At 38.1% G+C, this 27,786-nt stretch overlaps 2 protein-coding genes across 3 annotated transcripts; one reads left to right on the top strand and one right to left on the bottom strand.

The window, feature by feature from the left end:
• Positions 1-1,437: 1,437 nt before the first annotated feature.
• snorc (secondary ossification center associated regulator of chondrocyte maturation) lies at positions 1,438-16,631 on the top strand. Its single transcript, XM_088355109.1, has 3 exons — positions 1,438-1,615; positions 10,750-10,923; positions 14,940-16,631. The coding sequence occupies exons 1-3, from the start codon at positions 1,549-1,551 to the stop codon at positions 15,047-15,049; spliced, it is 351 nt and encodes a 116-aa protein (XP_088211235.1). The 5' UTR covers positions 1,438-1,548; the 3' UTR covers positions 15,050-16,631.
• A 1,281-nt stretch (positions 16,632-17,912) lies between these two features.
• Positions 17,913-26,792, bottom strand: LOC148374488 (integral membrane protein 2C-like). 2 transcript variants are annotated; one of them, XM_088337055.1, is made up of 6 exons: positions 26,447-26,792; positions 24,063-24,200; positions 23,147-23,371; positions 22,956-23,066; positions 22,681-22,831; positions 17,913-18,692 (listed from the first exon to the last, which is right to left on the bottom strand). In XM_088337055.1, the coding sequence occupies exons 1-6, from the start codon at positions 26,528-26,530 to the stop codon at positions 18,607-18,609; spliced, it is 795 nt and encodes a 264-aa protein (XP_088193181.1). In that variant the 5' UTR covers positions 26,531-26,792; the 3' UTR covers positions 17,913-18,606. The 2 variants fall into 2 exon arrangements, with proteins under 2 accessions (XP_088193181.1, XP_088193180.1); XM_088337054.1 differs by having other exon boundaries at positions 24,063-24,203; positions 26,447-26,776.
• Between the last annotated feature and the right edge of the window lie 994 nt (positions 26,793-27,786).

Here is a 27,786-nt window from a genome sequence, read left to right as displayed (position 1 = left end):
GTATAATAATGCTTAGCAATATTTTATTTTTATAAATGAAATTAGTTCTGCTAAATTCAAGTTTATTAGGACACACTTGTGAGAATTAATTCAGTATACACTGTACTGTATGTCTTTTGATCCATATGTAAACATGGATTTCACAAAAGTGTCTTAGTCATTGGACCTTCTGGGGACGCCATGCTTGTCCTGACTTGAACTCGTGCAACACAATGTTCTTAAATTTATTACCTTGTTTGTTTCTTCGCAGTAATGTTAGTATGGTCCTGTTAATTGATTTCCCACTTGAGTTCTAATGGAAATATCTTTTTTACTTTCTGGATTATTATAGGGCTCAGTATACAATCAGTTCATGATGGAATTCGTCCGTCATATGTACAATATATTTTTACCATACTTTCAGCACCATAAGGTGCACACAAAAAAACTTAAATAAGCCAGTACTATGAGAGTGCATCTTATAACCCGGTACGCATTGTTTACTGCAAAATATAGTGGAAGAGGTTTGGAAACACATTTACAGCTATGCGTTACTAAAGACTGTTTTACGGTATACTTTTGTATTTGGTCAATATTTGATGCAACAGAATTCAGACCCATGTCATGGCAGTGAGGGTCCTGACACTTTTCCACTGGACCTTTAGTGGTACAAGTGTCACACGAAAAGGCATTGGAACTAATCTCATGATCACACTTTTTATTCTATTTTTACTCACAGTTCCAGGAACACAGATTTGCATGGTGCATTCTGCCAGGTTAAACAAGTCTCTCACTTTACCTGTGCGTCAATAATGTCACGAAAGACGGAAAACAAATTCTTTCAACAAAATACCATGCGAGCTCTTTCACCTACGTATAAATATCAGACCCTGAGGTTATTGACGCCAGGTCAAGAAGCGGAAAGACTAATTATTCCTGTTGCAAACAATGTGGCGATTTTGAATTTCCATACGCCTTCATGTGGCCTTACGTATGAAAAATATATGACAAAATCCTTTTTTTTGCGTGTGCCTTATCATCTGATGCTCCTTCAGACTGTGAAAATTAGACATTTATCAATTCCATGCAACCTGTGCCTATTCCGAAAACTGCCACTGCTGTGCAAAGAAACTGATTTGATCATGACCTGTTATGGAACTTAACTACTCCGAGAGTAAATTGCCCGCTGTAAGACGTTTTTCCCCCCGGACCAGAAAGTTTGTCAGTTACTCGCAAGTGGCGGGAAAAGATGGCGAGAATAGCCACCAGAGGTGTTGGTGACGTGACCCGCCAAGGCCGTCATGTTTACCTCGCACCCGCTTGTGTGGCCGGAGGAGTTTTGAGTGGGTGGGCTCTACCCGCATCAACTCACAAAGTCGCCACTGTCCTGAGAGTCCAGTACTCTCCTAGTTCCGCCCTTCATGACCCCCCTCCTCCCTTCTGTTTTTCTTAATTCTGGTCTTCTTTCAACCAAACCTTCCAGAATCCTCCACCTCTGTTCCTCGGATCATCTTCTGCATTTCACGTCTTCTGAATTACAAAGATTGAGGACGTCTCCTCGTAGTTGCCATGGTCCGTGGCATAACCTCCAGAATCTTGGTCCTCCTCGGCCTCTTGGTGGTCTTTGTGCCCTCAGGTAAACGATATATAAAAGTTCACTCATCCGTTAGGTAGGGAACGTAATTTTCAATTCCAGCAATGGATAAATTAAATGCCATATACAATTTAGATCATGGTTCTCCAACCTTTTTGAAGCTGAGAGCTACTTTGTGTTACTCATCGGCACAAAGGTGCTATCATTTTTATATACATTTCTCAAATGACTTGTTGTTACTGTGTTTTTACCAGGTTGTAATGATTAGAAGTTCCGTCAACCACTAAAACGTCATGTCCGTTAGAAATCGAAATGACCAGATAATCGCAGTGAACCTGTCCGCCAGCTACTCAGGTGTTCTAAGGAAGCTACCTAGTCCCCCTGACCACATGTTGAAGACCCTGTATTTACATAGTGTTAGTTCTTCAATTGATTCCAACTATTTTGAAGTATGTGTAGTGTATTCAAACGGCAATTTAACATCTCATGCACCAGTTAGCCACCTCAGATCACGAGTGCTAGCCCGTGAACAGGGTTTGAAAATAGCTCACAAGTTTGGATCATTGTGATTTCCCAGTAATAAAGCAGAAAATAGGTTCATCTGATATTGTGGATATATGACAAACATTGTTCTAAACAAACATTTTTCTTGAGTGTTGAATTTTTCTTACACCAAATTATTACAAAATATCTAATGTCTATCTAGACCTTGTTTAAAGGTATTATTGCTGTTTAAACGGCTTAAGATGAAAGTTAATATTTTCTTTTGTACGTATGTGTTTATGCCCAACTCGGGTCAAATAGTCCTTATGCTTTTTTCCCAACTGCGCTTACCTGCTTATATCTTACTTTAAGCAAAGCTGTTTGGGGCAGAACACATTATTTAGAAGGAATGTAGGGTGGGGGGCAGTGTTGGAGCGTCACGTCAAGCTCGTCTCGCATTTATTAATTTTTTATTTATTTGTTAGTGTAGCATGAAAATGGTAAAAAAAATACACCTGCTTCCTTAAATACTTCAAGTAGAGTCCAAACTCCAAGAAAGATGAAGTAAGAGCTTATTTGAGCGTGTTTAAAAAATGTACGTACTTGTGCGCATAGGGAAATGACTGGGCAGCAGGTAAAATGTTTTCCTCAAATATATGCAGTGGAGGTACTGGCACATGACATGATACAGGTCATTCATCCATCCATTATCTTCACCGCTTTTTCTCAGTAGGGTTGCGGGGGTGCTGGAGCCCATCCCAGCTGTCTTTAGACAGTTGGCAGGGGACACCCTGAACTGGTGCCACCCAGCTGCAGGGCACACAGAGACAGACAATTCGCTCGCTTATTCACACCTAGGGACGATTTGGACCGGTCAATTAACCTGACATGCATGTTTTTGGAATGTGGGAGGAAACCCACGCAAGCACGAGGAGAACATGCAAACTCCACACAGGAGGTTCGATCTCATGACCTCAGAACTGTGCCGCCCAGGCGCTAAGCACCGCGCCGCCGTGCTGCCTTGGTTTGTTTTTATATGCCAGTTATATGTTCACAAGGGGCAGCACGGCAGCACAGTGGTTCCAAAAACAAGCATGTCAGGTTAATTGGCCTGTCCAAATTGTCCCTAGGTATGAACAAGTGAGTTGTCTTGTCTTACTGTGCCATGCAACTGGCTGACAACCAGTCCAGGGTGTCCCCTGCCCACTGCCCGAAGATAGCTGGGATGGGCTCCAGCACCCCCACAACCCTACTGAGGATAAGCGGTGCAGATAATGGATGGATGGATGGATGTTCATGAGGTAGTAGAGGAAACTGTTTTGAATAATTAATTTTGTTCTATGAAGGCGTTTAGGATTCTACCACTAAATAAGTCAAATAAAGTAAAGTTCTTGCATTGCTTGAAATAAAAGGTGGAATAAATTTAAAATGTAAACCCACTTTTCAAAATTTTATCAACAATTTGTTTTGAGGTTAAATGTTTGAATATGATAAACATTTCCATTATTCATAATATTATTATATACAATATGCTTGAGAATCTTCCCCATGGTGTTGGGTTATCATTATGATTTTTCATTTGTTTCTTTGTATTTCAGGAGCACTTTATGGTCCCTTGAAAATTGTTAACTTTGCTGTATTTGACTGCTTCATGTCCATATTGTTTGTAATGATGCAATTTCCAATCAAAAAGCATTTTAAAAAAAATTCACGATACTTTTTTTTAAGATTTAAAAACTCTTGAGGCGCCCCCTGCCAGACAAAAGTGCTACTACAACCCTCAACATCACAACAAAATTCAAAGCACACTCATTTGCCTTGATTTAACGTGCTGGGTGGCTCGTAAATCGCGCGATTCAACGAATCAATGATAAAACGCATTGCCAATGCTTGTACTACTCGATTTTAACCGATTGTATCGATTTGTTGTTGCAGCCTAGTTGGCACTTTTCAAAGCATATTATAAAATGAAGTATTTCAAAAAGGATAATACATTATTTTGCTTTCAATCTGAGTTTTTTTTTTAATTATTAAGTATTCTATTTATAGACAAATGAAAAATAGAAATGTTATATCTATATATTTCTATACGTTTTACTCAGAAATGTTTTCATTTTTACCATAAAAAGACTTGCCTACATTCTTGGGCCATTTACAAGTACATTTTGCATGATTGGAAGGTTTACCAAACATAAGCAGCACCGTGGCGCAGTTGTTAGCGCGTGTGCGGCACAGTTCCGTGTTCATGAGATCGAACCTTACTGTGTGGAGTTTGCATGTTCTCCCCGTGCTTGCGTGGGTTTCCTCCGGGCACTCCAGTTTCCTCCCACATTCCAAAAACATGCATGTTAGGTTAATTGATCAGTCCAAATTGTCCCTAGGTGTGAATGAGCGAATGAGTTGTCTGTCCCTGTATGCCCTGCGACTAGCTGGCAACTAGTTCAGGGTGTCCCCTGCCCACTGCCCAAAGATAGCTGGGATGGGTTCTCTTTTCTTTTACCCAACTCAACCCACCACTCAAAAGGTTTGCACACCGCTGTTTTAGACTGTCAAATATCATGTCTTGGTGGACATTTCAGCCAAAGTACACGCATTTGAGATATTCTATTATTTTGCATCATAAAGGACCAGCAACCCAAAAAACATTCACAACAAATTCAGACTTGGATTTATTGCAGTACTGTGTGAAACATTTTCCCCATAAAATGGAAACAAGCGTCCACGTTCTTGTTTGTTGCCCTCTCCAGTCGGATCAGCCTTCCAGCCAACCGCTCCATCAACAAGTTTGTTTGACAAACAGAAGCGGGACGCAGTCGGGTTCGGGCCGGCCCGGTTGTTGCTGGTTTTCGGCCCGGCGAGCACAAGCGGCCTTTTGTACGCGAGCCCTGAACGCCTCATTGATGGTGCTTCTGGCCCCGGGCCCTCTCCCCCAAAATCCTCCCGTCCTGCAACTGTGACAGGAAACTTCTGGCTCCGCAACACAAATACTCAGCAAGCTAAACAGACTCTGATCGTCTGAATTACTTTTTAGGTGTGACTCCATTACTCACACCCAGTGTATACACTACCGTTCAAAAGTTTGGGGTCGTTTAGAAATGTCCTTATTTTTGAAGGAAAAGCACTTTTTTTTCAATTAAGAGAAGATTAAACTACGTAATCAGAAATGTACCCCATACATTGTTAACATAGTAAATGACTATTGAAAAAGTCTGTTTTTGAATGCAATATCTTTATAGGTATATAGAGGCCCTTTTCCAGCAACCAGCGCTTCGGTGTTCTAATAGTACATTGGGTTGCGTTAGAAGATCATTACAAAACCCTTATGCAATATTGTTAGCGCGACTGAAAAACAGTTTAGATAAGCCATAAAAGAAACCAAGAACAATGGTGTATACTACCCATTTCAGAAAACCAGTGAAAATAGGCTCTAACCAGAGTAGTAAAAGAAATGTGTGGCCCCATTGCTTAACAAGCAACGGGACTAGAGTCAAGATTTAGAAACAACGTCTTACAGGTCCTCAACCGGCAGATTTGTTAAAATATAGCCGCAAAACACCAGTGTCAACATTTACAGTCAAGAGGTGACTCTGAAACGCTGATTGGCAAATAAAAAAAACATATTTGAGACTGACCAAATAAAGGAAGATCATGATATTGGCAAAAGAACTCAGAAATTGGACAACTTGTTTCCTATGGGGCCACACATTTCTTTTTCTACTCTGGTCAGAGCCCGTTTGACTGTTTTTCTAAAAAAGCGTAGTATACACCGTTGTAGGAGATATTGGCAATTTTCTAAATGGAAATAGCATTAATTACTGAGAACCAGAATTTAAAAGTGTGACTTTTTCATCAAAAATGCAAAATTGTCTGAATGACCAAACGTTTAACCGTTATGCGCCCACTTTTTAAAAGTTGGCAAAAAAATGTCAATTATGTCTGAATAAACCCGAATTAAATTCAGTAGTTCCACTTGGTTTTGACATTTTTGTGGATTCAAATGTTCAAATCAGATGAAAGGAATTAATGTATTCCGAAGGCATTGGGTCCAACTTGGAATGCAGAAGTATTGAAGACTGATCCTGTCATAAGTAGAAATAAATGTGTACATGAATAAATACCAACATATGCCACGCAAATAAATGAACACATAGTTCCATACTTATATAAATGACATACAGTGGCTTGTGAAACTATTCGGCCCTTGAACTTTCAGACTTCAAACATAAAGATATAAAACTAATTTCTTGTGAAGCATCAAGAATAAGTAGGACACAATCATGAAATGGAACACACTTGAATATTTTAAACTTTTTTAACAAATAAAAAGCAAAAAAGTGGCTGTGCAAAATTATTCAGCCCCATTGAGTTAATACTTTGTAGCGCCACCTTTTGCTGCGATTACAGCTCCAAGTCGCTTGGGGTATGTCTCTATCAGCTTTGCATATCGAGAAACCGATATTTTTGCCCATTCCTCCTTGCAAAACCGCTCGAGCTCAGTGAGGTTGGATGGAAAGCGTTAGTGAACAGCAGTTTTTAGTTCTTTCCACAGATTCTCAATTGGATTGAGGTCTGGACTTTGACTTGGCCATTCTAACACCTTGATATGTTTTTTGGTGAACTATTCCATTGTAGGTTTTGCTTTATGTTTTAGATCATTGTCTTGTTAGGAGACAAATCTTCGTCCCAGTCTCAGGTCTTTTGCGGACTCCATCAGGTTTTCTTCCAGAACGGTCCTGTATTTCGCTCCATCCATCTTCCCATCACTTTTAACCATCTTCCCTGTCCTTGCTGAAGAAAAGCAGGCCCAAACCATGATGCTCCCACCACCATGTTTGACTGTGGGGATGGTGTGTTGAGGGTGATGAGCAATGTTCCCTCTAATTTTCCACGGCTCTAAGCATTCACACAAAGTAGGTGAGCAACTCTTGAAACAACAGTGAGCAACCATAATCCCAAGTGTGGCAAGATAATTAATTATGAAACATGTCCAAAACTTGACTCAAGTTACATTTTGCTGAGTTTCCAGCAATGCAAAATTATTTTTCTCTTTTGAATGTATTGACTCATGTACTATTGCAAAGGTTGTACGGCCTACAAACGTTGTTTGTTCATACAATTCTTTCACAAGATATCCATTTCTTTTTATTTCCTGATATATTTTGTCGCATAATATTAACATTTTTGGGGGCTTATTTAGTCGGTTGTAAGATATAGAACTGTACTTTATCACATTTTTAGTGGAAGTACAATGTTGGCAACAAACATTCACTTGATATAATTGGAAATTATTTGAATGCAACACAAACTTTTTCTTCTTTTTCCTGTGTTTTTTTCTACTTTTTTTTTTAATTCCTTTAAAAAAAATCTCATTGTGTTTATTTTTTCCGAGCTGTTACTTTTTTCTTTTTGTTCTCTATTTACTTTTTTTCCTATATTTCTTTTTTTCTGGCTTTCTTCTAAAATTTTCCTTCTTTTTTTCTCTTCCTTTTGTTTCTTTTTTTCTCAGCTTTTCACTACTTTTTCATTTTGGTATTTTTTTCTTTTTTGTTCTATTCCCTTCTTCCTTTAAGTCATTTTGTGCATAATTTTACATAATATTTGGTCATGTTGGGATTAAAGAAGCAAAAACAACCTGAAGAGCCGGTTCCTTTTAGTGAGCCCAGCCGAAGAAGCCGGTTCTGCGACAAACTCTACTTCGACTCGACTTCAAAATACCGCATTTAGGACACAACGTTAGGGGAACCCGTGTATCTTTACCTTCATGCACTGTATATTTGACTTAAGTCGCTTCTTAATTAGTAATTTTGAGCCCTCATTTTTATGCGCTGGCTAGATTTTCTTGTGCTCTGAGAATGTGCGAGCAGTGCGCAATTGCGCACGCTCGCAGCTTAGAGGGAACACTGGTGATGAGCTGTGCTGCTTTTACACCAAACATAACGTCTTGCATTGTTGCCAAAAAGTTTGGTCTCATCTGACCAGAGCACCTTCTTCCACATGTTTGCTGTGTCTCCCAGGTGGCTTGAAGTAATCTTTAAACGACACTTTTTAAGACTGATATACGACTGATTGTTGTCCTATGGACAGATTCTCCCACCTCAGCTTTAGTCCTCTGCAGTTCATCCAGAGTGATCATGGCCCTCTTGGCTGCATCTCTGATCAGTTTTCTCCTTGTATGAGCTGAAAGTTTAGGGGGACGGCCCGATCTTGGTAGATTTGCAGTTGTCTGATACTCGCGTTGTTTTTTTTGTTTGTTTTTTTTATCACTTATTAAGTGGAATTGCAATCATTAACCTGATGTTAACAAGTGTGCCAAATACACAATGAAATGAAATGAAATGATCTGCCTTTATATAGCGCTTTTCAAGTCAATGAAGACTTCCCAAAGCGCTTAAAATAAATACCAAAATATATATATATTAAAAAAAGAAGGTAAAATCCATATATATATATGAATGAGTTGCATTTATGTCATATATTTAGGTATTCAATGTTTTTTCATGTGTTCATTTATTCATGTGGCATATATATATATATATATATATATATATATATATGTATATAGATATATGTATATACACATATACAACAGCTCGGAGGCAAGTAAGGGCCTGCAGACCATTTTATTTCTGTTTATGCTTAAAAGTAAATGTTCCTAAACAAATGCGATGTAAAAACTGCATGACTTTTTTCATTGATTTATGACAGCCGATTTAAAAACAGACCATTGAAGTCTATAGCAGTCGATGAGGAAATTAAATTTCCCGATATTTGGAGATATACACTTAATATACTATACATAGCCATAATTATTTAGTATATTATTAGTACTTCAATACTCCAACTCAATACAACATTTTATTTATATCTGTACATCCAAGGAAACTGTGCGGGTCAGATGTATAGACATTTCGTTCTGTATACACGTGTACTAGAATGACAATAAAGTATATCTGAACCTGAATCTGAATATTTCTTTATGTGACCCTCTAGGAACATTCTTCTTACCAATAAAGGAGTGGAGCTGATCAAGGAAAACACAAATCATTATAAATCTACTCAAGTAGACTAACAAAGTGTTTGTATTGGTCTAGTTCTAAGCACTGATGAAATGAATTGCAGAGCAAACAAGAGAAAACAGGTCGTAGAAATATAGTTCTCTTCATTGTCATTGATAACAACGTAGTGAACATTCTTCACAGTGAGATAAGACATTGCACTCCAAGATAAATACACAATAGAGACTTAAAAGTGTCAAGTCATGTTCATTTGTATAACCATTAATCACAAAGAGTCTGAAAGGGCTGCACAGATCACACATTATTGCAAACCACAGACTATTATTACACCATCCCCTGATCTAAAACCTACATGAGGGCAAGGAAAAACTCAAAACCTCAACATGAGGTAAATGCAGAAACCTTGAGAATAGGCCGCACATGAAGTCATCCCCTTTCCAGGATGAACAGGCTGTAATGGATGTTGCAATAACAAATAATACACAGATATTGTCAACGTGAAATATTGGTTATTCATATGCTATAGAATAGAAGTGTGTTTTTAGCCTAGATCCAAAGGGTTCCACTGAGTTTGCAGAATCTCAGGGCGCAGAGCATTCCACTTGCAAAAGAGAACAATAAAGAACAAAATAATGTTGGGTTAAATAGCCAAATATTTTTGTAAGGTAGTGCTTGGACGCTGTCCTCGTTTATGAGTGCATTGTTACAAATGTGCAATGGAAAATAGTCCGATAACATTTAGCAGCAACCATTTTCATGATAAAGTTTATAAATAAGGTAAGAATGCACATTTTTCTATACAAAGGCAATGTGTTTTTCACAATCTGGCATGCTTGTTTAGGGTGGTGATGGCCCTGGGTTAGAAACTGTCTCTGATCCTGTTTGTCCCTGTTGTAAGGGGCCTGTAGCACCTACCAGAGGGCAACAGGTCAAAGAGGTGGTGACTGAAGGGAGAGGAGGCCATCTTATTTCTGTTTGTTGTGGTATTGCGAGCTGGTAATGTCCCCCAGACCAGGCAGAAAGCAGACAGCCAATGATTTTCTGAGTTGTTCTCTGCCTAGCCTGGCTTTACTGGTTCAGCATTAACATACTTGGATAGTTTTGTTGGTATGTACTGAGTCAATGTTTGTCTTAAATGAACTGCCTTGTTTACACATATATATATATATATATATATATATATATATATATATATATATATACACATTTGTGTGTGTGTGTTCGTCTTCCACATTCATTTATATAATGGTCTATATAAGTATATACTGTCTGATATATTAACATTCAGGCTAGATTGAATTCTAACGTGAAAAATGTGCCTTTTCTAATTCAATGCAAGTTGGGCAGATGGGACCCCACAAGGCTCAATTCTGGATCCTTTCTTTTTGAACCCTTAAACCAGGTTCTACAGTATAAGGCACAAACCCAAACCGATTTATTTTCACAGAAATGTTTTGAGATTCGTCATTTAGAATCTAACAGTCACTAGAATAATTTGGAACATTGATGCAAGGAGCCCAGCTAACGCAGAAAATGTTGCCTTATTACAACGACTTCCTTATACTCCCGCTTCTGAGTCGTGAGGGGGTACACAGAAGACTCTTATGAAGGATTCAAAAATACCAACGGTAACTGCGTTTTATTTCAACAAGCACTCAAATACTCTTCTTTTTGCAGAGACTGCAACCGACCCGTCCACGGACAACCAAGACATGGTGTCGGGAGAGATTCCCGGGGACGTGGGCCCCATCGGCAGCACCACCAAAGAGCCCCCTCATCACATGACCGAGCAGGGCTTCACCTTCGACTACGAAGATGCCACGCATGGACTTGCGGTGGATGAAGGAGAAGGTAATACTGGTGATTTCCCTCGTTTGCATGATTTTGTTTCTTTTTATAACTGTTGGTACTTTTTGTGTAATTCATTCTCTGGCACAAGATAGCAGTGAAGTTATTTGACACTACATTTTAAAGAAGTAGCGGAAGAGAAGACTCTTCTATTTTTGTATTTTAAATTGAATTCCTCTGCAATCCTGCTTTTTGTTTATTTTGGGCCATGTCTACTAATTTACAATGCCATATTATTACTTTCGGACAAAAATACATATAAAAGAGACATTACGTATTGATTATCACCTCACAGTGCAGAAAGGTCCAACATATGGCACGTGGGCCAGCCCCTGCACGTTGGATGATTTTATCTGGACCAAGTATGTAAAAAAGCAAAAAACAAAAAAAAAACGATTCTCTGGATCATTTCTATCAAAATTATGATTTGTTAACTAAATGCGGAAAAATACTTATTGACCACTAGAGGGCAGTAAATAATATACTCTTAGCTTTAGTAGTCCCAGCCTAATAGTTTGATGTGAACTAGGCTTAGCTTTTTGCCCACCACTGCTATAGGTTTTATTTTGTATTTCTTCTTAATTCAATTAAAACCAGTAGGACAATTACAGCAAAACTTATATATTTTTCATAGCTGCTTGAGTTTGTATGGTCTGGTGAGTTGCTTCAGGTGTAAAACTGCATTCACTCAACTGTCAGAATAAACCAGTTAACGCATTCAATGCCAAATATGAAAATTATTTTTTCCCCCTCGTTGTTGAGTGAATTGATGTGTTATGCTTAGAAATGATCCATGGTCATTTATGATTATAATAAATAGGGTAGGCTACTAAAGTAGGCTGAATGATAAAGTACAATACTCAAACAAAAACTACAGTAAGCTAAAAATTCTAGAGTTAACATTCCCTTAATTAATCCGGCCCATCTGAAAACAGAAAATCCGTATCCGGCCCCAGAGCCAAACTTTGGTTGACGTCCCCGTCTTAGGGGTAACAAAAACTCTTCATCCATTAAAAAATAATAGTGAAAATAATAAAAATATTGATTTGAATAACAAGCAAAAATACGTTAACTGGATTATTAAATAAAATATCCACTGGTCGAGAAATTTGTATTTATTGTTTATAACAATAGGCTGACCTTAAGCTGTCGTGATTGTCTGCCATCTTGCTGCTCGGGTACCCCCAAAAAACAAAACCTGAGAAGAAAAACGGTGCAACTCTCCATATTTTGTATTTTTCTATATACTGTATGTTGTAGCACTTGTTTGTAGTGCTCAACAATACAGCCACAGTTACACTTCAACATTTAATGTGGAGGAGCTGCGAATGGAAACTGCCATCTCTTGGCCTCCGGACGAGCGCTCTACCTCCTGGGCTACTGTCCTGCTCTGTTCAGCTATTGAATTTTTCTTCAATCTTGATAGTAAATAGTTCTTAAAATCGGCAGAATTATTCACTTTCTGCTACATAAGATACGTTTTTTTTAAATGGACAGCATATTATTTAGCATCTACAAGTCTCATCTCATCTCATCTCATTAGCTACAACGCTTATCCTCAGTAGGGTCGCGGGGGTGCTGGAGCCCATCCCAGCAATCATCGGGCAGTGGGCAGGGGACACCCTGAACTGGTTGCCAGCCAATCGCAGGGCACACAGGGACAGAAAATTTGCTCGCTCATTCACACCTAGGGACAATTTGGACCGGCCAATTAACCTAACATGCATGTTTTTTTGGAATGTGGGAGGAAACCGGTGTGCCCGGAGGAAACCCACGCAAGCACGGGGAGAACATACAAACTCCGCACAGGAAGTCCGGAGCTGGATTTGAACCCACGCAGGAGGTTCCCAAGACATGAACTGTGCCGCACATGCGCTAACCACTGCGCTGCCGTGCTGTGTTCCTTAAAAATGTATATTGATTTTAACAATGAGCAAAAATATAAATATGCATTTGTTTAATACGTGTAAGTCGGGGAACAGGTACCCAATAAAACAAAAACCTGGCAAAAGGCTGGGCAAACAAATTAGACGTTAAATGGTTGGGTTTGGTCACTTTGAGTCTCTAGTTTGTATTCTTCCTTGTTCTTTTTAATACTCTCTTTCGGTTATAGAGCCATATCTAGTTGTCAAATAATACACACTGTCCCTTTAAAATGAGCACGCAATTCTGCTAACAGGGGAAATTGTATTCTCCTATGTCTTGAAAAGTCAGCATATATTTCCTACAACTTATAAACTCTTATTTGAATCTTGATCTTTAAAAGATTAGTGTTCGATTTTACGACACACAGTAGATCTAATGTTTTTCCAAAGCTAGCCACCGTCTTCTCCACACACACAAAAGTTAAAAAAAAAATCACAAAGTATTGTGTGATATACGGTCACATGAACCGCTTTTCCCAAATATTTTTAAGATGACCCCCAAAAGGTTATGCATATGGGCAGGGGTAAACAAAGGACACTTTGGCTACAATTTCAACTATGATTACAGTTTATAGACTTAAAATGTCAAAGATTTTTGTGATCTTTCCTTTTTAACCCTTATGTTGTGTTACAGTCTAGAGTGACCTGTTTTAAGGTTATAAAATGTTATAAGTGATGCGTCTAAGGGGCCATAAAAAAAAGTTACGATCAGAATTATTGGTTATGGATGCCTAAAATGTTTCTTAGGATTTAGTATTAACTATGCTGAGTGATACTCTTTTGTTTATGGTGGTCAGGAGCAATGTTCCCTCTAAGCTGAGTGTGTGCGCAATTGCGCACTGCCCAGAGCTTTTCCGCGCACAAGAAAATCTAGCCAGCTCACAAAAACCAGGGCTCGAAATTGCTAATTAAGAAGCGAATTAAATCAAAGTTGCGGTGCATGACGGTGAAAATACAAGGGTTCCCCTGACGTTGTGTACTAAATGCGGTATTTGGAAGTCAAGGTCGAAGTAGAACGAAGTTGAGTAAAGTCAGTAGAGTTTTTCGAGAACCGGCTTCTTCAGCTCGGCTCACTAAAAAGAACCGGCTCTTTCGGGTTCCAAACGGCTCTTCAGGTTGTTTTCGCGTCTTTAATCCCTACACGACCAAATATTATCTAAAATTATGCACAAAATGACTCAAAGGAAGGGGGGGGCAATAGAACAAAAAAATTAAAAATACCAAAATGAAAAAGTAGTGAAGAGCTGGGAAAAAAGAAACAAAAGGAGAGAAAAAGAGAAAAAAAGAGAATGGAAAATTAAAAAAAAAAAAAGCTAGAAAAAAAGAAAAAGAAACAAATAAAAGGAAAAGGGAAATTGAGAACAAAAAAGCAAGAAAAAAGTAACAGCTGGGAAAAAAATCAACACAATTTTTTTTAAAAGGAAATTTTAAAAAGTAGAAAAAAAACAAGGAAAAAGAAGAAAAAGTTTGTGTTGCATTTAAATAATTTCCAATTATATCAAGTCAATCTTGTTGCCAACATTGAACTTCCACTAAAAAAATTAAATACAGTTGTGTATCGTGCAACCAACTAAATAAGCCCCCAAAAATGTTAGTATTATGCGACAAAAGATACAAGGAAAAAAAAGAAATGGAAATCTTGTGAACGAATTGTAAAAACAAATGACGTTTGTAGGCCGTACAACCTTTGCAATAGTACATGAATCAATTCATTCAAAAGAGAAAAATAATTTTGCATTGCCGGAAACTCAGCAAAATGAAACGTGATGTCAAGTTTTGGACATGTTTGATATTGACTTAGTTGCCACACTTGGGATTGCTGTTGCTCACTGTTGTTTCAAGTGTTGCTCACCGACTTTGTGTGAACGCTCAGGCCCTTGAAAGATTAGAGGGAACATTGGTCAGGAGTGAGTTAGACCCCGGGTAAAAATTGGCCTGCTAACCGTTTGTGGTGCCAATTCCCAATACTACATAACATGGTTAATCCACATTGCTTGTTCACATTGAATTTGTTGTATAAGGCCTTCTGTTAACAGAAATGTAAGGCCCCTTCTAACGTGACGTCACTAATCCTTGTTGGTGTTCATTGTTTAGGTATCCTGGGGCCCGGTGCCATCACCGCTATCGTCATTGCCGTATTCCTCGGAGCGTCTGTCCTCCTGGCGCTGATCGTCATTATGCTCAGGAAATTCACAGCCTCTTAGAATTTTTGTGAACGTGAGTGTATTTTCATGTGTGTTCTGTGTTGTGTTCAACGATGCTGTGGCAGGTCCCTGTATGGAAACGGCTTAACCAGCTTGTGCTCTTTTAATCGGTTTCTTTTTTGAAGGACACGCCATTCTTATACGAACATGTCTGTGACATGTCATAAAAGTAGGGAAACATAAAAGAGACCCCTTCCCTCCTCCAAAGGAAAACAACTCTTTTTCAACTGTCTTACATGCAACCCCTGCATTTGAGGCGGGGTATTTTTCACATATGGAAGCATCAATTTGCATTCTATACTCTTGCTGATCATTGCATTCAACAAGACAACACAACTCTGCTTAACTTTTGGTGATAACAAGCTAGCAAGACCTATCATCTGCGCTTACACTACTGTTCAAACGTTTGTGGTCATCCAGACTGTTTTCCATGAAAATATTACACTTATTTATCACAAGGATTTTCCAATGTCGTTGTTCTTTTGCCAATATAAATCCCTTCCTTTTGTTGGCCAATCTCAGATACGGCTTTTTCTTTGCCACTCAGCATTGAAGGCCACTATCTTGGAGTCTCCTCTTTACTGTAGATGTTGGCACTGGTGTTTTTGCGGTTACTATTTTACCAAGCTGCTCGTTGTGGACCCAAAAAGCAACTATTTCTCTAGAGACTAATGTACCTGTCCTCTTGTTTGGTTGTTTCTACCACTTCTCTTTTTGCTCTGGTTAGAGCCTGTTGGTTCTGTTCGCTGAAAGGAGTAGTACACACCTTTGAAGGGGATCTTCAATTTCTTGGCCATTTCTCACACGGAATAGCTTTCATTTCTTAGAACAAGAATAGACTGGTGACTTTCCCGTTTTTCTGGCCGTTCTAAACGTTTGATCAAACCCACAAATGCGATGCTCCAGATACTTGACTAGCTCAAATAAATGTCCATTTTATAGCTTCTCTAACCAGCAAAACTCTAGTCAGCTGTTCTAAAATGATTACACAAGCCTTCTTGCACTATTAACAAAAACAATGTAGTATGAAAAGACTGGAGTACTGGTAGTTAGAAATGGGCCTCTGTGTAGACATTTGTAACCAAAAGTGTCATTTACCATGTTAACAACATATAAGGTGTATTTCTGATTAGTTTCATGTTATCTTCAATAAAAACCAGTGCATTTCTTTCAAAAATAAGGACATTTCTAAGCGACCTCAAACTTTTGAACGGTAGTGTGGGTGCCAATCTGTAAAAAGCGGTACGTTTTATCGCGTGGTCCATAGTTACGGGCGAAACACAATAGTCTCCATATGATTAAAACAAACAATTTGTGCTTATTTAAAACCAAAAGCGGCAAACTGCTACCAAGACGGAAAACTTATGCTATCGTTGGAGCGGTTTATTGACGCACAACGACTTAGTCCCTCATCAAGATAAAATAAAGAAGCTGCAGAACTAAAACACCAGTCTCAAGTCAAGATTTTTTATTTTATTTTTATTTGAAAAAGGAGTGGATTCTTTTAAAAACCGGAGACCAGAGCAACCCACTTCCTGGCTGTAGGGTCAACATTAAAAGCTAAAAGAAAATCAGGCTTTTATGTCTTCAATGAAGCTCACTGTATCTGCCGTGGTGGGCTGTGAGGTCCTGCAAGGCCTTCTCTGTTGCCCCCAGAAATATCTGAATCATGTCATGTTAATGATATTTTGTCTATTAATACTTATTAAATAATTCCAAATTGTCTGTTTGCTTCCTTTCATTGCTTCTTCCTGGTTTTTCTGCTTCCAGATGTGTTCATTCATATTCAAGCATTTAACCAATCACAGTTAGATGTTGCTAGGCTCAGAAATCTACCCTGAGGTCTTCAGGATGAGAGTTTCAGGCTGTGGCCCATACAATCAGTCTTGGGGAGAGCAGTTTGTGTAGCCAATCAGACTTTGAGTTGCCGTCTGAACGTAAGTTAGCGGGCGCTGAGCAACGTCACCAGTTTGAAAAACTGTTACTCTCTTAGTGGCTCGGGGCTAGTACCGTAATCTACCAAAGTTTAAGCGCCAACAGTCCTCTTGGTAATACAAGAAAATGATACGGTTGTGTTGATTTGCTAGAAAAAAGTTGGACAACTCCAACGCGAACAAGTGTTGCGCAAACAGGAAAAGATTTTGTCATCTTATACACAAACCCAATTCCGACCTGATCCAAATTTTGGCCAGTCGGGGCTAAAATGTCAATCACGTTCTGGTCTGGCCAAAAATTCTGTCTAGCTTTTTTTTTTTTAGAAAATGATCATAGCTGTGTGTATACTGTGTTTAGCTCGGAGTAAACACAACTTTGATTTGTCATTAGTTCCTTAGCTCCTTGGGAAATAAATGCATTTTACGCATTTTAATTATACACTATTCTATTCTTATATTCTAAGCGTTTTGACAAATTTATTGTCATTGTAACATGTGAAATGCCGACAAAATGAACATTTGCTTCCAGTACCGTGACTAATGATAGTGTTTTAGGAGATAAAACCCAAGGCCTTTTCATATGTCATCAATTTGACTGGCAGTTGAGTGGCTAGAGTTCAGCCTGGGTTCTAACCTCATTGCAATCATATAAACGAGCACCCGGTAGTTCTTTCATAGGTTGAAAAATAATGCTCACTGGTATTGTTCAGAGGGTCGGACATAATGTGGCGGAAGGCCGTGTCTGGCCAGCGAGCTGGAATTGGGGCACCATTGGTTAAGACGATTACTTTTTCATTTTTTTCCTATGCTACCAATCGGCTAATGAACAAGCTGTAAAGTAGGTTCATTTATTTGAAGATCTGACTTTAACTCACAAGACATGAACCTCAGACGTTACTGCTGCTGCAATTAAAATACCAAACACAAAAAAAAGTTGTATCGTTTATTAAAGAAGCAAAAATTTAGTCCGGTATCGTATAAATATGAGTCACATCTCAACTGATAAAAATAACAGACATTTCGTTTTAAGACAAGTCTTACATAATACAATGGAAGGATATCATTCGACCTAATCAAAATACAGACATTCAGTCAAGTAACATTACAAAACCTTCTTTAGCCAAAAACACACCGTCTCATTCTTTTGGTTCCTTTCTGCATTGAGGCTTTTTGTACAGTCAAAAGCCCAAAAACGTCAAATTAAAAAAGACTCCATGAATGCATAAAACACCGTCCATGAGAAAATGTATATTGCTTGGTGACAAAGGTCATTAATGTACATTGACTACATGAGGTATATTTTTTCAGTTTTCTATCTCCAAGGCTGCTTATCCAGGCTTATTCGTCGACTCGCCATCCAATTGCCAAGGAGCATCCAAGTGCATTCCCAACCCAGGAAAAGATGTTTTGGGAAATATTGGCAAACAAACCAACCCCAAATACGGACGGCCGCAGGGCTGAACCACCAAATTGCGAGGCGGACGATGTAACCACTTTTTCCACCGTGCTGCTACAGTAAAGGAGAGAAGTTCATTTGTACAATGGGTCTTTTTCAAAGCGTCGTCGAGAGCTGAAAGTCCTCGATGGCCTCTGAATTGAGAGTTCGTTGACCCGTTTTCTTGATTATCGGCAGATGTTGGTTTTGACAACGTAGTGGTTTTCAAAGTGCACAATAAGCTTGCAGTTAGCAGGGATCACCTCTGAAAAACCTAAAAAGCAAACAAACAAAAAACAATGACAAAGTTAGTCCATCCAGTTGCTATTCAGGATATTATTGGTGTGGTGGCTGCAGCGCTACCGACTGGGGTAGTGTGAGGAGGGTAACGAGGACAGCAGAGAAAATAATCGGGACTACACTTCCCTCCATTCAGGACATTGGCCAGAAGTGCTGCCTATCCCATGCTAAGAACATTATCGGGGACCCCTCTCACCCCCATCATGGACTGTTCACTCTGCTAGCCTCTGGGAAGAGGTACTGCAGTGTGCGGTGCAGGACCACCAGGTTCCGCAGTAGTCTAGTCCCCCTGGCCATTAGACTGTTAAATGGTCAATCTAACATATAGTTAACCTAAATCTAAAAGGCTGCTAATCTGACTTTTTGCACTACTGGCAGTTCTTTATAGCTTGCCACTCCTTGCACATTTGCTCTCTGCACTATTGTACTTACAGCGTTATTGTTTCAGTGTTAATGTTACTGTTTACCTGACTTGTTAACCTGACTGCCCATTTTGCACATCCGGTTAGCTACTCCTCTTGCACTATCGGCACTATGGTAAAATACTATACGTAGCCATAATACAATACAACTTTTACTTATATCTGTACATTCAAGGAAACTGTGCGGGTCAGATGTATCGACATTTCGTTCTGTATACACGTGTACTAGAATGACAATAAAGTAGATCTGAATCTGAATTAATTTTCCGGGGAAAGGGTGACTGAGAGGTACAAGAAAATGTCATATCATTCACAGAGCTGCCAGATATTGAAGAAGTTATTTCAGAATGGCTCAAGAGTATATTCATATTTTGAAAAATATTTCCAAATAGCATTTGAGATGGTCATTTTTAAAGGTTGGGTGCGTCGTTTGAGGTGTCCTTAACAAGTTGAAAGTAGAATATTTGTTCTATAAATGTACTGTATGTGTTAACAACGTTCAAATGAGTTCAAAAAAGCCCTTCTGATTCATTTAGCACCTCACCTATCTTCTTTTATTTCACAAGAGAGGGGATGGAGAGTAACTTTACTTTTGTCACTGTAGTTTTTTGTTAGTGGAGCTTAAAAATGGTTGAAATAAGTAAAGGCCTGTTTCAAGTTCAGTCAAACCAAAACCCCAAAACGATGAAAAAAAATAAGAGTTTAAGAAATGCTCGGACTTGCACGTTCAATATAAGAAGCCACAAGATGGCATCAGCGAGTAAAAAGCTTTTAAAATCCATACATGTTGAACGTACTTCTTTCCCCATGGTCTTTGACTTGTGATATGAATTGATTTTTCAAGATCAGTTGGTGGGCAAACTACGGCACTGGGGCCACATCCCCATCAGGTTTTTTAATCTGACCCACCAAATGTTAGAAATATAATGATAACATGTATTGAAGTAGTTTAAAAAGGGACTAATAAAATGAGCAGATAAGCGGAAGAAAAATGGATGGATGGATAAAATTAGTGTTTTTGAAATAGTAGCGACTATATTAAAAAAAATTGACACGTCTACATGATCTTTTTTCCTCATGTGTTGCTGAGGTATCGGATTGCAGACTTCATTAGTAGATACAAAGTAATTAAATCAATATTTTCTCTCTTCACCTGTCTCCTTTGCTGTTTTTGGCCACAAATCTTAAAGTTTCCTACCTCTGCTCCAGATGGCACCCTTAACCCCTTGGGTGCACAAGTGGGGTCAAAAATGACCCCATGGTTTGTTCTTCTTCAAAATCTTAAGAAACTAAAAAGGTGTAAAATTGTCATATTCCAGGTATTTAGCAACAAACTGTTTCTGACAAGATGCCATTGTATTATTAAATGCTATAATTGTTGAAGGTATTGAGGTTGATTTTGGTTGTGCTTGAGCACCCCGCAAAACGGGCTGGTTACACCCATGGTTTAGATCTCTTTTTTTAGAGTTAGTGTTTGAATTTAGATTTTTTTTTTTTAGGTTTGGGCAAATTGTTATGATGGTGAAGGTTAGAGAAAGGGGGGACAAACTTTTTGAGTCGCAGGCTACATTGGGTTAAAATATTTGGCCATATGTTATATTCCTTCTTATATTTGTTTTTAATTAGTCTCATGAAATTGGTTTTGAAACACTTACAATTAGAGCAAACGTATATATAAATATAAATATTGGATACCTGTTTCAAGCTTACTTTTGTAGTATTACTGTAATTGAGCTTTTATAGTATTTCTTTAGTGTGATTTTTGTAATATTTCTGTAGTCATATTTCTGTATTACAGTATTACTGTAGTAGGTCCTTTCTAGTATTTCTATAGTAGTATGACTGTAATAGTATTATTCTAGTATGTCTGCAGTATTATTTTTTAGAATAAAAGTAAAATAATAGATAAAGGGCCTGTTTTTAAGCACTAAATGTTATATATACTTTTGTAGGAATGTTGTCATATTTTTTGTCGTATTTCTGTAGTATTTTGTTGCATCATTACGTCATGTGGAAATGGCATTCCTGACCACATTTGGTTTTCGAGATTTACAAATGCGATTTGTAATCTTGCATGTGCATTTATCAAGAAACGCAAATCGTAAAATATATTGGTGGATCTGAACAATTTGTTCAGGAAATGCGTTTTTTAAATGGAATGTCTCATGGATAGAAAAACGAATGTGTGTCTGAGTGTTAAGCTCACTCCATCACAGGAAGTGATTTGCATCTCTCATGTCAATCAAGGGCCAAGAAACACTCATCTTGCTCATCCTCCACACTTGGGTTTCACTCAACTCGCAGTGAGTCATAAAAGAGTTCCCAGGCTGTGCCCACACACCCGCGTACGCACACGCAGCATAGGAACTTTATATTTGGTCATGCTGCTTTTACTTTTGTTCCCCCTGATGGGTGTCTTATTTTTCTGTGCAAAGAACATCATTTGATGTATTTTGGGACATTTGTTTTTATCATGCTCATGGTTGTGTTTTGACTATTGAACACCTGCAAAGAAGATTGCTTAAGATGCCGGGGTTACATTATTTTGATTATTATTGATAGCACACGTGTTGTCATATTTGCCAAAAAGATTGCTTTAGATGCCGGGGTTGGGTTATTTTGACTATTATTGATGGCTCATGAGCTGTTTCATCATTTTCACTCTTTGCCAAGAAGTTTGCTCAAGATTCCGAGGTTGGGTTATTTTTACTATTATTGATGGCCTATGTGCTGTTGCATCATTGCCACTATTTGCCAATCATGTTACTATTCTTTGATTTCCACACCCTTCAGGGATTGTCTGCTTTTTGTAACATAGGAGATTTTAAAACAAAGAGAGGGCTCGGGGGAAGATCTTTAGAAGAGGTTGATTTTAGTACAGTCTTCTCCTGTTCTCCTTGGATGTTAAAAATTATTTGAGGTTTTCTGTCATTCTTTTGAATATCTATTAAATTATAAACTTATCAGGTATGTGTGGAGATTTGTAGTTTTACTACTGGGATTTTAATGTCTTGACCTATGTTGTTTTGTATCAAAATTTCATAATGCAGCTTCAAATTTAACACTAGCCATCTTTTAATCCGTTAAAAGTCAAAGTGTGAAAAAAATGTATACATTGAAAATCAAATCGCAGTGTAAATATTAGTCATTTAAAGTTTCACTGAAACATCCGCCATATAATTATTCGTTTTACAAAGTGTAATATTGAGAAAATCAATGTTCAATAATCAGGGGTCTGAATTGTTTTAAATGTTTTTAAAGTAATTCATTTTTTAATTTTTAGGAAGTTGAAATCATAGCTTACAATTCAGCATTTTTATATTTAATTTTGTACATTTTTGAATTGAAATGCAAAACATTTATTTAACTCTGGCACTTTTTTAACACAATATGTTGGATTGAAACAAACAAAAAAAGAATCAAATTTGGCAAGAAACACTCATAAATACACCTATATTTCTAAATTCTCTTTACACACAAAAAACAGAATACTTGCTAATCAAACACAACCATGTTCAGCTTTTGGATAGTTCTACTTACTTGAGGGTGCAGCCTCGGGTACCATTTCAAAGATTTTCTTGCCACGGCACATCTGTCGGATAGCCCCACCCAGTGCCCTGTAATTGGTCGTTTGCTGGGTAACTTGCATCACCTCTTGCAGCAAGTACCTTTCTGGCAAATACATCTCGCTCTGTGTGCACAAAACATGTGAACTAAGTTTTGGTTGACATCTGAATATAAAAAAGGACCCACATATTATAATTGTTAAAATACATGATGCTATAGCCCCTTGGCGTCATCTCCCATGATCTCACCTTGGTTGCCACCAGGACATCCATAAGCCTGCTTGGTGCCCGCACCAATTCGGTGTTTAGCCTGGTGACGAAACACTTCTCCTGTTGTTTGTCGTAGTAAGCCGTCTTTCTCTGCCAATTCAAAAATACAAAAAAATGTTTATTAACTAATAATATTCTGGCTACGAGTTTGTTTTCAAATCAAGTCTTACATTGGCAAAGTCATGGACGATGTCAATGGTGCCGCTGTCGCCGGACTGCAGATGAGCGTAATGCTCTGCGTACCGAACGTGGCTGGAGCTGCCGCCGTTTTTGATCAGGAGCACCTTGATGAACTGAAACCTGTTTTCCACAAAGATGGCCACCTTCACGTCCATCTCCAATCGATGCTTATTGGTGTTCTCCAGCAGGACGTGGCAACTGAATTCCTGCGTCGTCTGCGCACAAATATATCCCAGTCAGCACCTTCCAACAATGACTTTGTGGCGGATGGATGGATGGATGGACGGATGGATGGATGGATGATGAATGGACAGACAGACGATTGGCTGTGATGTTTGGAAACGCCTGCAATCTATAACAAAATAAATGTTGAAAGGGTCTTAATATGAATATACCAGATGCATTATAAATGTGATGGGACGGTGGATATTTTATTTATTTATTTACTTATTTATTTTATGAGAATGATTGAAAATGATCGTAGCAAGATTGATCAACATGTTTTTGAAAGAATGGAAAGCTCCACATTGACAAGGTTATTAAAAAATGTGTTCAAACGGGTAAAAATTGTCTTTCAGAAAGGATACGGAAACGATTTTCACAGTAGCATTTAGGAGCGGCCATTTTTAGTCCAAAGTGGTTCTTAAACCACGTAAGAAACAAACATAAGACCTGCTGTTACTGCATGTGTCCAACAGATAATACCAATGCGCCACAATTAACATTGTCAATACAAAAACGAGCACTACTTGATTTCATAGTTTTCATGGAAAATGCGTATTTCCTGAATTGCTAAAAACTGGCATTGTCAATAACGGAAGATTAATTGTTTTTGGTTGCACTGATTGCGCGTCACGTTGGGACATTGGTCAACAGCACAAAGTTGATTTATGACGCAAAAGGTACCTCGGGAGGAAAGAAGCTGCGATAGGCATAGACGGAGCCCAGCACAAGTCCCAGCAAAACGACCAGCACAGAAGTGAAGATGGCGCACATGTGGATTGGAAAGTACTTTTTGGTCTGCGGAAAATCTTCTTTGAGGTCCTGCTGCAGACAAAAACATTAACAATTTTGTTACTTTGACATTAGGGTTCTTGTAGTATTAAAAGGACAGAAAAACTTTTATCCAGTAAGCAAAAAACACGTTGATAGATAGATAGATAGATAGATAGATAGATAGATAGATAGATAGATAGATAGATAGATAGATAGATAGATAGATAGATAGATAGATAGATAGATAGATAGATAGATAGATAGATAGATAGATAGATAGATAGATAGCCTGGAGAGGGCATGGGTGCCACCAGGCTCTACTTGCCCAAGAGACACCACAGGAAATGGTGTCCCTACATATATAGATATATCTATATGGCAGGTTGGATCCCTTAATGAATACGGTCGTAGGGACAAGTACAGCCATCCCTCTCCAGGGACTATTATAATTCTAAAAGACAGGTAGGTGTAGTGGGATTTTTTTTAAATGGATCTCAGTTGGACATTGGTAGTAATACTCTATAGAAATAACTTTCAACTTTTTAAGTACACCTCAGATGACACGCTCTACCTTTAAATATTACTTCAAAGTAAAATGTAGACACTTATACTACTTCAATAAAACCCCAATGAAAAGCAATCTTAATGTTTTAGAGCACACTTGAAAGGTCTACCTTGATCTGTACACATTTTAGTCACTCGGAGTTGACAGATATAATTTTTGGTAAAATTTAAAATAAATACATGGGATGATATTAAAACGTTTTCTTATTTTGGCTGTATTTAAATAGGTGACTTGGAGCAAATCACAGGACGTCAACGTTGCACAAATCCACAATATTTTTGGAAACCTGACCCAAACTAACACGTATTTGCGTCGAACCATCACACAAGTTCAACACTTGTTGCGAAACGTGTGGCGGGAATCACCCGAAAGACGATAAAACGGAAGTGGTGGGCGCTAGGACCCGCCAGATGCCTATCAACAGTCTCCTCAATCTGCCGTTGTCAATAGTGACGAGCGGAAGTGTGGGGAGCACGAGGGGATGACGTCACGCGACGGAAGCCTTTCTAGCCCACGTCTATTTTAAGCCACGCTCCAAGTGGGAATCCTCCAGCTGTCTTATCATTTTCGCTATTTTTGACACAACAGATCGCCAAGCGCGAATCGACGTCACTTTAGACCGGAAATTCGCTGGATTTGTCAGTTTTCTGCTAGGAGTTATTAGCATGGATCGCTCATTTACTTTGTGATTATTCCGTGCAGAAAATGGCCTCATTTTATTTACACTCGTCACCACATTGATTTTTAAATGAGCTGCATTAAACGAAGGATCACGTACACTCGCAGTACTCTTTGTTCGTTAGGAAGAATACCCAACTAATGCACACAATCAACTTGTGTTATATATAATATATGTATAGGCTTAAACGGACTATGACAAGACAGGCAAGTGTCAGTAATCAAAATGAAGGGCTTTATATAACTATACAAATGCGTGAACTTGTTTGTGTATTTGCATTGCATACAGCTGTCACTGTGAATATGCTCATATTTATTGAATATCATCAGTTTACTGTTTTTAATCTTTTTAACCCCTTTAAAAACATGTCTGGCACTAGAAGAAGCCCTCCAATTTTGCTATACATTCATTCGTTCATTCATTGCAAACTCTGCAACCCGTTATCGAAACATACACAAACTGTAACACATTTTAAATGGCCTGTAGATCAGTTATCCGAAAATAAAACATCATGAAAAAAACGTCCCTGGTCTTAATTTAAAAATGCATAATACTAACAATTTAAAACAAAAAAATGTATGCACACAAAAAAATATGCAATCCATTACAAAAAACAACAACCCGGTTGATGAACATATTACTTGTAAGAACATTGAAGATAAAATAATGTGTTGATTTTAAAAGGAAAAAATGATGAGTCAATAAAGTTTACCACGTTTAACATTACAAAAAAATACCACATTTAATTCGTTTCCAAAATTGTGAAATTACGACACTAAAGATTATATATGAATTAAAAAAAAAACAATACCTACTCCACAAACCATCGTTAGATTAAAATTACACAAAACAACTTAACATTTGTCTTTAATAATTACAATTCATACACATTTTGTTGTTTTATGGAATTTTACATCCCAATATTACTACATCACTTTCAAAAAATACCTACCAAGAGTAATGTTGCAAAAGGTGTCCTTTGAGACTATTATGCTTAAGATACTTTGCATTTCGGGCAACAGATGAAATTAAAAAAACAAGCCAACTTACGTTCAGCTGCTGGATAACAACTTCTTTTTCTTCATCTTTGTCGGATTTGTCCAAGGACGGAGGCCGTAAGGAAATCCTCACCATTTTGAATAGTTTAGATATTTCTCTTGTCTGAATTGACTATATCGGTTATCTGCCAATTGACAATCTCTTTTACATTTTATACCCGTCAAGGGGGGATCGTGACGTCATTAGTGCGTCTATTGTGACGAGTACCGCCGCGTGTGGGCATTATGGAAGAGTCGCCCTGTGCCATTCTAAATAAGAAAAATATTGTATATACCTTTCATTATATAAATTAAAATGCAATTGACACTATTTTAAAGTATAATATACATTATATAATAGTTTCTATGATTAGCAAACACAATTTTCAAACATTGTCGACGCAGTCTAGTCCGTTAAGATTTTTATTTTGAAAGTAACCGACCAATATGGTAGTGTTCCGTGTTTTGGGACCAACGTCATCATCCGGAAGCGAAGTTTCGTTTAAAGCAAACTTTCCTGCGATTAAAATAGAATGTACGTACCGTACGTCATATTGAAATATAATATTGTGATTGTGCTTGATTGCTGTTGAGATTGTCAAGATTGTTTTCTGTTATTAGTGTCAATAAAATTGTTCAAAATTGCCAGAATTATATCTATAATATAATATTTGATTTAGGTTTACTTAGTATAGACTTTTACAATCTGGGTTTAATACGGAGCAATTGAGAGTTTTGAATTACAATGACGGATAACAGAAAGCAAAAGCCATTTGGCATAATTGAGTCCCCTCACCAGTTTTGTTTTGCTAGTAAATGTTTGTAATATTTTGTGTTTGATTTGTGATTTTTATGTAATGCGGGTAATAATTAGTTGCTGATTTACCAATAAATAAATCCCAGCTATCTTCGGGTAGTGGGCATGGGACACCCTGAACTGCTTGCCAGCCACACAGACACAGACAACTCACTCATTCACACCTAGGGAAAATTTGGACCGGCCAATTAACCTGACATGGTTGTTTTTGGAATGTGGGAGGAAACCGCAGTGCCCGGAGGAAACCCACGCAAGCATGGGGAGAACATACAAACTCCGCACTGGAAGGTTCGATCTCATGACCTCAGATCTGTGCCGCACACAAGCTAACCACTGCGCTGCCATGCTGCCCCCACTGTCCTCATTACCTGCCAAATACTATAATTTGTCAGTATCCTTCAATATTTTGAGCACAAATTGGATTATTGACAATGTATAGTACTGTTAGTTCTACTACAACTAATAAAATGTTATTTAAATAATTTCATTTTCTAGCTTGCTTGTGACTTAATTGTCTTCCAAATAATATAAAATGT

This window comes from Urocampus carinirostris, chromosome 1 (genome assembly GCF_059441175.1).
Source record: "Urocampus carinirostris isolate Australia breed hairy pipefish chromosome 1, RoL_Ucar_1.0, whole genome shotgun sequence".
Taxonomy (NCBI): domain Eukaryota; kingdom Metazoa; phylum Chordata; class Actinopteri; order Syngnathiformes; family Syngnathidae; genus Urocampus; species Urocampus carinirostris.
Note: the sequence above shows the minus strand (reverse complement) of the source record. Positions and strands in the feature narration are given on the sequence as shown.